Below are 14525 nucleotides of genomic sequence, written 5' to 3' on the forward strand. Positions count from 1 at the left end.
CTTCTAGATGTCTACCTCCTGAGCTCTAAGTCTAGCAGCTCCTTTTCCAGATAACTTCTAGATGTCTACCTCCTGAGCTCTAGTCTAGCAGCTCCTTTGCCAGGCCATCTTCCACATTGATGCCAAATTGATATTCCTATGGTATAGGTCTAACCAAGTTATTCCCCAGCTAAATTAATGGAGACTCCCAATTTCCTTTAGGATCAATACAAATTTGTCTGGTGAACTCTTTTTACAACACAGCTCTAACCTACTTTTCCAGCTTTATTACATATTACTCTCCTTCACACTCTATGGTCTAACTAAATTGGCCTTTTTGCTATTCTTCAAATGCTTCTCTTTCATGCTTTGTATGGGCTATTCCTGCTTCCTCCAGTCCTAGGACATACTTCCTCTCTCATCTCTACCTCTTGTCTCCTTTAAAAGTTTAGCTTAATGGGGCGGCCAGGTAGCACAGCGAGTAAGAGCACTGGCTCCAGTGTCAGGATGACCTGGAGATTGAATCCCGGTCTCAGACACTTAGCACCCACCCAGAAACACCTGGCTGTGTAACCTTGAGCAAGTTACTTAACCCCAATTGCTTAAAAAAATAAAACAAAATAAAGTTTAGCTTAAGAGCCACCTTCCAGGAGGCCTTTCCTAACTCCTCTCTCCTCAACTACTAGCACTTCTCCACAATAAAATCACTTTGTATTTATTTTGCATGTGCTTATATTTGTAGAAGATATGCCCTTTAGTAGAATATAAGTTCCATGACACCTTAAGAGACTTTCATTTTTGCCTTTGTTTCCAAATGCTGCACTTACCAAGTTCCTAGCACATAAAAGACCCTTACTAAATATGTTTGTTGACTGAATGATAATGGAAGAAAACCTAGACTAAAATTGAGTCCTAGATCCTAGCTCCAGGTCTGTCACTCTTTGTATGATGCTGAACAAATTATTTAATCTCTTTCAATCTTGATTTCTTTATCTATAATATTCTATGACTTTAATGAACTCTATAATTCTAATTAAACTGCCAACTCTGAAGATTTTGATAGTATAACTTTCAGCACTCCAACTGACTCACAATTGGCTTACTGATTATAGTAAGCTACTATGTTATTACCTTTCAATTCACTGTGCATATTACTACTTTCCTTCCCTTACTCTCATACTCAAAAACCTACAATGATTTCCTATTAACAGATTGTCAAAACTAATAAACCTGGATTTCAAGATAATCCATAAATTAACTCTACCTTATCTATCAAATATCCCTCTAAACAAGAATATGCTATGCAACTAACTCTTGCCCGCTACCCCCACATTTATCTTTATAGCTTAGTCAGACTATTACATGTGCAAGACATATGCTATTCATTCTGTTCAACCTAGCCAAATCTTACCTATCTTTAAAGGCCTAATTCAAATTTTTCCTTCTCTATTACATGAGACATTTATAAAGCACTTAGCATAGTGCCTGGCACATAATAGGTACTATATATGTTTCCTTCCATTCTTTCACTAAGTCTTTCCCAATTAGAACCAGTAAAGAGTAGAAAGAGATGATCCAGACCAATGGTCTTTACAGTGGAGAGCTGTGGCATGATCCCAAGGGGTGTATGATCAACCAACTGAAGAGCAACTGCTCATCCCTAGGTGTGTCTCCAACACAACCACACAATCCGCTTTACTCAGTTCTGCCAACACTCTTTCAGATGCAGACCCTTGAGGGAGGTTCTTAACCTAAACTGACAAAGGTACCCAAGCAGGGACAATTTACCCACCACCAGCATACTCACACCTTGCCTGCCCAGATTACCCTGTGACTGTGGTAGGTGTCCCTCTTAAGGTTCTGTATTCTGAGGCATTGGCTAGTGGCTATGAGTCTTAGCCCCACTTTTTGTTTCTGGGAGGACAGAGTTAGGTTCCACAGACTGGAATCTCTACTACATTACTTTTTGCCCCAAACCCACTCATCTTCCAAACTTCCCTACATCTTTTAAGGGGACCACTATCCTTCTAGTCAACAGGTTTGAAACCTTGGGATCATTCCTCCTCATTCTCAATCATACCACACATCAAATCAACAGCCAAATCTTGTTATATCCATTCCCTTCTCTTTCTTTACTCACACTTAACATCCAACTTCAGGATTGGAAGATAACAATAACCCCCTAATTGGTCTCCTTGCTTCAAGTCTCTCCCAACTACAATACATTTTCTAGGAAGGTGCCAAACTGATTTTCCTAAAACACAGGTCTGGTCAAGTCACCTTCCAACTCAATAAACTCCAGGCTCCCTATTGACGTAAGGATTAAGTATTAGTTTATCTTTATTTCACCCTTTTAAATTTCTATTTTTGTGTAAATTTTACAATGTATACAATTAATACAATAACGCATGTCTATAATTTATAAATAATGTATACATATATAAAATATATCTACACATACATTGAGGATGCAGGTTCAATTTTTTTTTTTTACTCATGTGGTACATGATCAAAAAAATTTTGAAAACTAATGATTTAGACTACCCTCTTTATTTTGCAGATGAGGAAACTGAGGACCCAAGAAATGACTTGCCTAAAGAGGCAGAACTGAAGCTAGAACCCATGATTTTCATTCTACATTCTAGTCCACAATATGTCCCTTTTTTAAACTTCTGCTTTGAAAGAATATTATCTATAATGAAAAGAAAGGTCACATTAGATTCAAAGAGAAAGAATACGCCAGTTACAACTACCAAGCCTTTGACATTGGCAAACACTTCAAGGAGTTTGCAGGTGAACTATAACCTCTACCCCAGTCAGGAAATTCAGCCACACTGGCTGAATCATTCATTACCTTCAGGCCCAAAAGCAGTTTTGCAAGGAAGGCTGGGGTTTATTCTCTAAGGAGGTGGAGAAGCTCTACCTACAAATCAACAAGTTTGTTCTGGCATCTCACTTTTTTGGGTATTCTGGGCATTCATCCAGAACCAGTTCTTCACTACTGACTTTGACTTCCTCAAATACAGAGTGATCAGACTCAACCAGTACTTCAAGGTGAAGCCTCAAGTGTTGGTCTTGGAAATGCCAAAGTGACCAGACTCCAACCCTGTCCACCTAGCCAGACCTGCTCTCAGAGCCCCTGCTTGGCTCTTGGACTCATGCTTAAAGGGCTGGGGCAAGAGAGGGATGTAGGTGGGGTCTACCTGGTTGGGCAGTTGAGAAGCTCATGATCTGTGCCTCTGGCCTCTGGCCATCGACCTCTCTGCTGTCTGGCTACGGGCTCTGGGACTGAGAGGACTAGCTCATAGTGCCCTTCCCCTTCAGCTTCTTCTCCCAAACTCTGGTGGGGAGAGGAGTACCTGTAGAGTACCAGGGATTATCAACATTCTAGGGCAGACAGCAAGACAATCAATGGGAACCACAGGAATCCTCCAAACACCACATTACCCTCATCTCTCTTTGCCATCAGAGGTACCTTATATCTGTATTGGACCATACTCAGGTTGGGTAACGGGTAGAAAGGTCTCCTTTCTACCACCAATGTCCACAGTGTCTCTAATTCAAACCCTTCCCCCCCGGTCCTCTACTTTTCCCAAGCAGAAAGTGATGAACTCCCTTTCCTGAAATCAGCAACCCACCAACATGATACATCTTGGATGGAAAGAGCCCAGGTTGGGAATGGCTCCCCCATTAGCAGCCTCATCTGATCTCCTGTACTGCTCCCAGCATTTTACTTTCTCCAGACCCAATTACTACCTCCTAATCTCACCCACCTCCAATCCAATTTCACTCACTTCCCACTCAGGTGCTGGGGTCTGTGTTCTCTAGCCCTTGGCCAGCACCTTATGAAGGTCTAGTGACTAGACTATTGCTATCTTACTCCCAAACTGTCCTCATATTTGGGATTGCTTGGGGGGAATTATGGGGTGCTGTTGGGCAAAGCCTAGCTCAGTATGTCTTGCTAACCTTGATCCTCTGAGAATCCACAGTGCAACTCTCAATCCAAGATGTCTACCTAGCCATGTATTTCTATTGTATACAATGAACCTGAATTAGAGGCCCCTCTGTCCTTGGCAAGCAGAGGTTCCAAGAAAGCCAGGGAATTAGTTGTTTCTCTGGTTAGGATCTAGCCTGGACAAAAGTAGAGGATGTCCTGACCTCCTGAGTTCTTTCACCAACCACCACTCCCCCTTAGCAACTGACTCTCCCCAAACTTCTTCCTGACCCCAGGGCTCTTCATGGGACCCTTCTCTGCTCTGGCATGTAAAACAAACCATGAGATTGAGGGGAGAAAAATTCAATTCTGTCATGATAGGGATATAGATGCAGTGTGGTGTAGTAGGGAGCTGGTCTCAACTCTAGGAAGTCTTGGATTCAAGTCCTACTTCTTATAAATTCTGGCCAAGTCACTTTAATATCTCAGTGCTATAGGCAACTATTTTAAGATTATGAAGTTGCAGAGAAGGTACCAACCTGCAGTGGTAGAGGAAGTTCTTCACTGGCGCCTCTCCATAACAATGAACCCCTAATAAGATCATAAACTGCAAGAGGATGATACTGCTATTTAACAATATGTCATAGTTTCCCTTGAATACTCCTAAAGTGCCCACCTAATACAATGCCTAACTCAAATTCTTGCTGATCACTTTCTCAGCAAGATTGCTTATCACCCTGGTTATTCTAGTGTCTTCTTCAGTGGTTCCATGAACAGACTAGTTCACACTAATCATAGCTTCTCAGAGCTCTATGTTTAACTTTTCTTGCTTATGTAGGACTCTAGGCAATATTACCTATTCTATTAGATTAAATTAAACATTTGCTATGTTTAATATGTATCAGGCTGCTATATTTTAACAATGGAATTACCAAAGACAGAACTGCTGACTGTCCTCAACTTTTCACTATGCTCAAGTTGGTAGAATTATCATTTCTCAAAACAATTTAGACAAAGAAACTCAAAGTTCAACTTATCTTTGTTCTTTCATTCAAATGAATGCCAAATCATGCTGCTTTGATATATGTGTGTGTTTGTGTCAATTTTTTCAACAATGATTTGCTAGGTAGTGGTGGAATACATGTATGTAATATTTTTCAGGGGGGTGGAGAGGAATAGTAAGAGAAATTTCTTCCAGCTATGTACTGCAAGTGCCAAAATTACTTGCAGCCTATATGGTGGTCCCTTCCCATTAATCCAAGGAAATCTGTCATCTTCTGCCACCAAGAATGTTCTACTATTTTACTGTCAGCTTTCACTAAGGAAATTTATAGAAAGAAAAAGAGAGAAGGACCCTTGAAAATCATCTAATCCAACCCTACTACCACCTTCCCCTCATTTTACAAGAAACTGAGGCCCAGAGAAAAGACTTGGTAGAGTGTCTTGAACACAGATCTATTGGTTCAGCATTTTTCCCCTGCATCATGATAGTCTTTTTTTTTTTGGCCACATTTCATAGTGAAACCCTCAGTTACCCTAGGTTTTTCTCACTTATGCACTACCAACAACAGGGAAAGTATATAGGAAAAATAAAAGATACAAAACCTCTAAAGAAAACTAAGTAGTTTCCTCATTGGTTACATTGAAACTAGATTTCTGTTCTCTATCTTTAGGAAGACTGTGATTGACCTTTCACTTAGATGGGAAAAATGAGGTGCTTTGTCCAGACCTTGCTCCTTTCCTCCTTGTCAGAAATCCAGAATTCTTTGATCTTAATTACAATCTGACCTTACACCTTACTTCCCCCGACTTCTTAGCTCTGTCTCCCAAACCACCCCACTTTCTTCTCCTTTCTTTATTGCAAGGAAAGGGGAATATATACCTTGACTGGAGAAGAGAGACATTAGAGGTAGCATGGTGGTAGTGGAGAGGACCAGCAAAGAAATTAGGCTAAGCAGGTTTCAGGGGCTCTTTCTGATATATAAAAGCTATGTCACCATGGGCAAGTCATTTTGGTGGCTCCCATTTGCCCCTGAAAGGGTCAGCCAATCACTGGGGGGTTTGGGAAGAAGAGGGCTTCCAAACTGATGAAATTACAGATCCCAATAAAAAGAGACTACTTTTCAGAGGCAGTGGGCCAAAGGTACATGAGAAAGCAGAGGGCGCTGTTTGGAAGACTGCCCACAATGCTGGGGAAGAGGAAGGCAAGTATACCATTTATGTGATCAGCTGTCAGCCCAGGAACTTAACTTTCCTGAGCTATCCAATTCAATTTACCAAACATTTATTAAGCACCTACTATGTACAGGGAATGGTGGTAGGTTCTGGGAATAAAAACAAAATTAATTTTAAGAAAGTCCCTGCCCTAAAGGAATTTCTATTTTACTGGGGAGGAGGGAAGGAGAGATAATGTGTAAACAGATACATGACATATACATATACATATATATAAATGAGATGATAATATGAGGAGGAAAGAGAATTAATGACTGGGTGATCAGGAAAGAGTTCCCATAAGGAAGTAGCCCTTGAGCTGAGCCTCTTGAGGGAAACTAGGGAGTCTAAGAGATGGAGGTCAGGACAGAATGAATGCCAAGGATGGAGGGGAGGGGAGAAAGAGACAGCCTGTGCTTGAAGGCAAGGGACAGAATGTCAAATTCAGGAACACAAAGCAAGCCAGTTTTGCTGTAACACTGAGTATGTGAAGTGGAGCAATGTGCAATAAGCCTAGTAAAGTTAAACTGGAATCTGAGTAGAGCTTTCAATGCCAAAACAGAGGACTTGTTATTTTAATCTAGAGGCAAATGGGAGCCACCAAAGGTACTCAAGTAGGGGGAGTGCCATAGACTTCTGTTTTAAGAATATTAATTTTTTTTTTTGCTTTTTTTTTTGGAGGGGGAAGGTAGGGCAATTGAGGTCAAGTGACTTGCCCAAGGTCACATGGCTCGTAAGTGTTAAGTGTCACAGGCCAACTTCGAACTCAGGTCCTCCTGACTCCAGGGCTGGTGTTCTATGCACTGCGCCACCTACCTGCCCCTTAAGAATATTATTTCAGCAAATGTATGAAGGATGGATTGGAGAGTGCAGAGAACGGAAGCTGAAAACCCCAAATGGAAGCTGTTACAGTATCCAAGCAAGAGACAATGAGGATCTGAAAGAGGTACGAGTGGAAAAAAGGGAATAGATGGAAGAGATTCTGAAGGCAGAATTGACAAAACTTGAATAACTGACTGAATATGGGTGGTGAAAGAAAGGGAAGAATGAAGGATGACTGAAAGTGAAACTGAGTAAATAGAAAGATGATGGTTTCTATAACAGAAAAGGGAGTATTTGTGGAAAGGAAGAGTTTGGGTGGGGAGATAATGAGTTCCACTTGAAACACTTTGGGTTTAAGTTGTATATGAAGCATCCAATTAAGAGATGTCTGAAAGGCAGTTATTCAGACCTAGAACTGAATACATATGTTTGAGAGTCATCAGCAAGAGATAAAGCCATAGGAAGCAAAGAGATCCAAGAGACATTGTTGAGAGAAAAGGGGGCCCAGAACAAAAGAGGACACTCATGGTTAGGAGTTTGAATAAGGATAGTGATCAGTAAAGATTGAGAATAGTCAGACAGATGAGAGAAGTAGTAAAGAACAGCGTCATGGAAATCCTGAAAGGAGAAAGATTATTAAGAAGGATGGGATAGTCAATGCTGTCAAATGTTGCAGAGAGGTTAAGAATGGTGAGGACCAAGAAAAAGCCATTAAATTTAGTAATTAAAAGGTTATTTTGTAAAGAGCAATTTCAGTTGAGTGGTGGGAATGGAAACCAGATTGCAAGGAGTTGAGAAGTAGAAACAATGAGTGGACACTACTTTTCTTAGGTGTTTAGTGGTGCAAAGGTGGACAAAGAATAACCTGAGAGTATAATAAAAGGTTTAGTTTTTTTTTTTAAGGATGATAGAATCAAGTGAAAGTTTGTTTTTGTTTTTTTAGGCATGGGGAAGAGTAGGGCCTGTTTGGTGAGGATGGATCCGGCAGGCATCAGAAGGAAAGCTTGAAAATTATAGAGAAGGGATGATTGTGGGAGCAAGCTTGAGGGAGGGCCTTCTTCCTTCTCAAGGCTAACTCCTCTACTTGTACTGGAGCAGGTCTGGAGAAAAGGAGGACAGAGTTAGGGACAATGCTGGTGATCTGACAGGTAGTATAAGTGGGGAGAATAAGGTAGCTCAAGATAGGTAGCCTCAATTGTTTCAGTGACATATAAGGTTAAATCCTCTGCTGCAGAGGGTAAAGTTAGCTTGATGAGAGAAGAGGCCTGTAACAGAGAATGTGAGGAGTGGGACAGCAAGTTAATCAGGAAAGAATAAAAGGTTTCTGTATAGCAGTAAATAGCCAGTTGAGATTACATAAGAAATTTGTAGTGGACCTATTCAAACTCCCCTATATTCCTCCCTTTATCTTTACAGACAGTATCTGTATATAGGTATTTATCTTTCTGCTACACTACTACAAACAAACTCCTCTTTCCTGCTCTAATCCTAGCCTCAGCCCCTGCCCCAGTCTCTAGCACCATCCCATTTTGACTGATCCTCATTGGCAGTTGCCAAAAATATCTGCTCAATGCTCCTGACCATGCCATCTAATCAAACGTTGGTAGTGAATGCATATTGCTCTACAGATCAAACCCTGAAAAAAACCTCACCTGGACAAAAGATCCCTGAAGCTAAGGAGAGGGGTGTGTGTGTTTGTTTTTTAACCACATGAATTTAATAAGCTACTGGATTCTAAGGCTGAAGAAGGCCTGAAGTGCATCACGGATAATAATGTTTGGATGGAACGGAAAATTGGTATGCATCATCCAGGGTTCTGGATCACAAATTTCCTCCCCTTTTTGTTACATCTGATGCTCTTTACAGAGATTGTAATTATTAAGTAATGGCTGCACTTCAGTGATGGCACAAGCCAGTTACTTTGGGGGAAAAAATAATGGCTAATAATAATGATGATGATGGTAGCTAACATTTATATAGCACCTAGTATGTCCCAGGAACTATGCTAAGCATTTACAAATATTATCTTATTTGATCCTTACAATCCTGGGAGATGGGTTCTAAAAAAATCTTTTGAGGCTACAATAAGCAAATTTATAGCTCAGAATCAGCATAAAATATCTTGGATGAAATTAATTTGATATGCAAATGAAGTGACAGAAACAAGCATACACTCACTAAACTGAGAAGGGACATAGGTAGCTATAAATTTTATATAAGCCCCCAAAAGGGAGGACTTCTGATTTAAGCTTATTTGTTGATAAGAGAAAGGCTGGTTGATCATATATATGAAGATATATTTCAGGATTTTTCACTTATTACACTAAGATATCTTGTATATGGTTACAATTCTAAATTAGAGCCCCACATCACACTGATTCAAACACTAATGGGTCTGGAACTAATAAATGGGGATGATTTAAATGGGGATTATTTAAATGTTTACTGTTAGATTCATTTGTTGATAGTAACAGGTACATTAATATAGAGCACTTCCCAAAACCATAAGGATACTACCAAGTCTTTCCTGACCATCCTCATCATCATCATTTGCTTTAAACCCACTGAGAAGCCCATGACAGAGGTCAACTCATTTGACATATAATGTAGAACCCCCACCACCCCAAACCTGGTGCATCACCAAGGCACAAAGGACTCAGTTCCTTCAGAAAGCACAGCAAAAAATGATTTGCCACTGCATTACATTCTCAAAATCCAATAGGATTTCCTCTATTCCATCCCAATAGAACGTCGTACATCAAAAACATACCTGACTTGGTAATTACAGTGAAGATTTAAAAGATTCAAAAAAAAAAATAAAGGATGTGAAAGCCATTCGAATTTTTTAAAATTTCATTTTATGTATGTGCGAGAGAAAAAAAATATATACCCGTGATCCCATCATTATCGGTGATAGAAAAACCTGGCACTGATACCATCCCCACCCTGCCCTGCCCTACCCTACTGTGGCTGTTAGGCAAGTGTCTGTATCTTATACCTGAACCCGGCCAGGCTAAGCCACATGTCCAGTGCTGAATTCACACTGAAATCTGAAAGCAACAGGGGCTGGGGAAAGGCCAAGTCACCCAAACACCAAGTTCTCGTTTAAAACACCATCCATTCCCTGCCCCCCGCCCCAAATCTGCAACCGCGCCAAAAAAATAAAAATAAAAATAAAAAAGCAAACCATCCCCAAACTCGAGGGTTCCGGGGGGACTCCAAGCCAGCCCGGTGCCAACCCTCGTTCCCCTCCCACTCCCCCTCCCCCTTCCCCTCAGATACTACCCGACCCGACACTCCAGCCTGCAGGACTCGGGCTCTCTCCCTCCCTCCCCGGTGGCGTACACGAGGCGTACTTCTCCCCTGGGGGCACCAGGAAACTGACAGCAGGGGAGAGCGGGGGCGTACTTGGGACCCCGTCCCCGCCCGGGGGCTCTCGGGGGCGTGGGCCCGTGATCCAGCTGTCCGAGGGCCGGGCCGGGCCGCAGAGGAGGAGGAGGAGGAGCAACGTCCCGGGGCCTAGGCCGCGCCAGGCCCTGCCCGAGCCCGAGCCGCAGCCCGGCCCGGGCCAAGCGTGGCCTCCCCGCCGCCGCCGCCGCCGCCGTCGCCGCCGCCGCAGCTGCCTGGGGCTGAAGGGGGCGAGGTCCTCGTTACCTGGACGGGTTCCTGCAGCACCGTCATTCTCAAGGCTCAGGCCCGCTCTCCGTCGCGCCTCAGGCCCCCCCGTAGCGGCTCCGGCCCGGCCCAGCCCCGGCTCATTTAAACTCAGCAGCGACCGTTACCGGGGTTTGGGGGAGGCCGAACGGCTGCCGAGTACACCCGAGTGCAGTACGGAAACCGCCGAAGCTAGGGCTGGCCGGAAATGCCCGAGCTCGGCCGGAAAAACACGAAAGCTGGCGGAGGGGCAGAGCGTTGCCGGAAATGCTAGAGGATTAGCCAAAGGAAAACCGAGGCTGGTTTAGACAGAGGAAGCTCACGCTTCTCTAGAACTCAGTTACCCGCGCTCTCCTTGACCAATCAGCTGCAAGCAGGCTAGCCGTGACGTCGCTGAGCGGTGTGCTTCGCTGCGCGGTCGTAGTGCCTATCGACTTTAATCAATTTAGCTCGCTTTGCGGTCCTCAGCACTTTCATTCCAGGATTGGAACCTGGACCTCAGTGGCTCAGCAAAGTATTTGGAAATGGAACTGCGGGTTATAGCAGGAATGAGAAATTACAACTGTGATTCAGTGGGGCCGGTGCTGGAGTCGGAAGGACGAGTTCGATAGCCCCTGCGTCTTGATGACCTTGGTCAAATCATTTAAACTCCCTGGTCCTCGGTGTCTTCCTCTGTTAAAATAAGGGAATTGGATTACATGGCTTCTGATGTCTCTTCTAGGAATCTGTTAAGAAACTACCATGTGCAAGTATGGCTTAGTCCTTGGGTGACTCCACACACTGAGTCAAGCCTTGAATTTAACAAGCATTTATTAAGCACATATGATGTGCAAATATCGCTTAGTCCTTGGGAACCTCCACAAACTTGAGTCAGGCCCTTTAAATTTAATTCAATTTAACAAGGTATTTATTAAACACCCACAATGTGTCTTAATCTTCAGGGTCCTGCACAAAATGAGTCAAGACCTTTATGTTTCAATTTAAGCAATTATTAAGCACCTACTAGGTTCAGGGCATTGTGCTAGTAATGAGGGAGGGCTCCCAATAGGTTTGGCAGGAACTCTGATCTTATCTAAGACCAGAACCTGTGATTCAGTCTGGAAAGAATTCAGCTCAGCCTCACTTGGAGTCAGAGTTGAAAAAGTTTATTATATGCTTTACAGGGGCCAAGGATCCTTAGGGGACCTGCAAGTGAAAGGGGGCACGGGCATTTACTTTTTTTTTTTTTAATTTCCAAGTACTTTATTGTTTCCACAATTTTTGGAAGCTTCATTGATGAACTGTGGAAAAATGTTACTTTCAAACAGCTTCCTTCATAATCCTGCTTAGCTTCTAAATCTTGGTTCTTGCGGACATATCAACATATTTCTCTCCTATACGAACAATCATTCCTCCCATGATTGAAGGGTCAGCCTTAACCTCCATTTTCAGGACTTGGCCTTTCCTTAGGAAGCTGTTCAGGACTGTTTTTAATTCTGAAAGAGTTGCATCATCTAATGCAGATGCAGTAGTAACTGAGCACTCTACTTCTCCACGATGCACACTCATCATGGTAGAAAATGCTGAAATGACTCCTGGGGTGTTGTTTAAACGACCATTTTCAGCAAGCAATTTCATGAGATTGGTAGTGATGGGGGAAAACTTCTCTTTTGCTATTACATCACTTAGGGCTTTTATCTTAATAGAATGCTTTATGTGGGGATTCATAATAGAGTCAACCATTTTGGGATCCTTCAAAAGTTTTGTTATTCTGAGTAATTCCTTTTCTACCACATCCAATTTATTCTGCTTAGACGCAGCAGAATAAAGAGCAGTGGCATATCGACCTTCTAGACCATAAACTTGAATTGGAGGCCTGACGAGTTTAGCAAATGGTCTGCCCACAGAAGTGGTGAATCAGCGAACCTGCTGGAGCATCCCGGACGTGCTGGGAGCTGCCATCTTCTCCTGTGGTCGCTGTAGGTCAAACCCGGGCATTTACTTTTTAAAGGGTAGGGCTGCCATTGTCAGGGCTGACCAGATGGATGTAAGGGACTTCAGTGCATAAAAGTTAGGACTGACTGAGAGGAACTTGTGACTTCAGTGCATAGATAGTTTAACTTGGAGATGAGATTTGGGCCAGACTGGAGGAGACATGAGGAGATTAAGCAAGAACAAAGGAGTCACAAATTGTTGCCTAGGCAGTGTGCTGATAGGGGGGAGGGGCAGAGTTTGAGGCTGGGAAAGGGATTTTACAGACAAATTGCTATTACAATTTTACAATACAAATTGCAGTTACAATTGTACAAACTGGTTTTACAAATTGATGTTACAGACTGATGTTGCCAATTGGTTTTACAAATTGCTGTTACAGATATAGATCCCAAGTACTCCAAGCACCCCATCATTAGGAGAAGGGGGAAACTGACAAAAGGAAAAAAACCATCCCTGCCTTTTAGAAGCTTGCATTTTCCTTGGAAAGAAAGGAGAGGATATAACATTTACAAAGAAAAATAAATAGGAGATAACTTGAGAAAGGACCTCCAAAAGCAGAGGAATCAGCAAAAGCTTCCTTTTTAAAAAAAAAAAAAGTTCACTCTAGGCTTTTAGGCCAAGGGGAATCAATTTACACTAACCAAACTTACTTACAAGAGACAGATTTATCCACTAGAATGCCAAATTATGAATTTGCACTGGGAAATCTATCTGGCAAGGTAACTCCAGTCATTTAATCCAGAGGTCAAATTATAGATCAGAACACTGCTTGGTGAGCATGAGAGGAAAATGAGCTGGGTGTCCTTAAGGAATATTTCCTTCAAGCTATGGTGGCCTAATAAATTGTTCTTCTCCATTGTAGGGATAGGTGTATTTGAATAAGGGCTTTCTAGTCTTTAGAATCAGAACATTCTCCCTCCTGGAAACACACTGATACATTCTTACTTATTTTGCTCTCTGCCTGGAATGCACCTCCCATCTCACCCCTGTTTTAGAATCCCTGGTTTCCTTCAATTTAGCTCAAGCACCACCTTCTGCAGAAGGTTCATTGCTTTCTTCTTTCTACTCTAAGGTTGTCTACCCAAAGGTTACCTTCCCTCTACACCTAGCCATCTAAGTGGCATAGCCCATAGAGCACTGGCATCAGAGTCAGAAAGAACTGAGTTCAAATTCAAGCTCAGACACTGGTTGTGGTTCTTGGGCAAGTCTGTTTGCCCAAGTTTTTACAGTGAGGATCAAATGAGATATTTGAAAAAGTATTTGCAAACCTTAAAGTGTTGCATCTCCCATTCTAGGACTAATTTTTGCTCTGTTGTTTTCTCAGTGCTTAGCATGGTGCCTAGCACATAGTCAGTGATTTATAAATGGTCATCAATTTACCAATAGATTATGAGAACAACACCTTCTTATATGTGACAACTTTATCTTGGGCATGTTACATTAGGCAGATCACGGTGATGGGGTACCTGGGGTCTAGATCAATTTGTGAAACCAACTTGTAAAACCAGTCTGTGAAGTTGTAACTGCAATTTGTCCTTTCCCACCCTTGAGATCTGCCCCTTCTCCCTATCCCACACTCCACCTAGGCAATGACCCTATGACCCCTTTGTTCTTACTTAATGTCTTCATTTCTCCTGGGCCTGGCCCACACCCTCCTTTGTCCTTGCCTTTTGTCTCCTTGACCTGGCCCAAATCTTATTTAAACTATTCACATGCTCCTCTTGGTCAGCTCTGACCCTTGTCTATGCACTGAGGCCCCTCCCCTCTGGTCAGCCCTGACAATGGCAGCCCTACCCTTTAAAGGTAAAAGCATGTACCCCTCTCACTTGCAGGTCTCCTAAAGGACTCTTACCCGCTTCTCACGGAAGTGTAACAATAAACTTCAACTCTCACTCCAATTAAGCCTGAGACCTTGAATTCTTTCCAGACTCTATTGCAGGTTTTCTGG

At 42.6% G+C, this 14525-nt stretch overlaps 1 protein-coding gene and 1 pseudogene across 4 annotated transcripts in view; both read right to left on the reverse strand.

The window, feature by feature from the left end:
* Positions 1–10878, reverse strand: part of CDC27 (cell division cycle 27) — a 106407-nt gene extending 95529 nt beyond the window's left edge. For 2 of the 4 annotated variants that reach the window (XM_069076220.1, XM_069076219.1), the window contains exon 1: positions 10604–10878. In XM_069076220.1, coding sequence (XP_068932321.1) covers positions 10604–10630 — 27 coding nt within the window. In that variant the 5' untranslated portion in view covers positions 10631–10878. The remainder of the gene's footprint in view (positions 1–10603) is intronic. The other 2 variants (XM_069076218.1, XM_069076217.1) reach the window with 1 other exon arrangement.
* A 935-nt stretch (positions 10879–11813) lies between these two features.
* On the reverse strand, positions 11814–12595 carry LOC138152442 (ATP synthase subunit O, mitochondrial-like; annotated as a pseudogene).
* Positions 12596–14525: the final 1930 nt, after the last annotated feature.

This window comes from Petaurus breviceps, unplaced genomic scaffold, assembly GCF_028583685.1.
Source record: "Petaurus breviceps papuanus isolate PSGF00001 unplaced genomic scaffold, PetGlider_PUasm1.0 90925, whole genome shotgun sequence".
Lineage (NCBI taxonomy): Eukaryota > Metazoa > Chordata > Mammalia > Diprotodontia > Petauridae > Petaurus > Petaurus breviceps.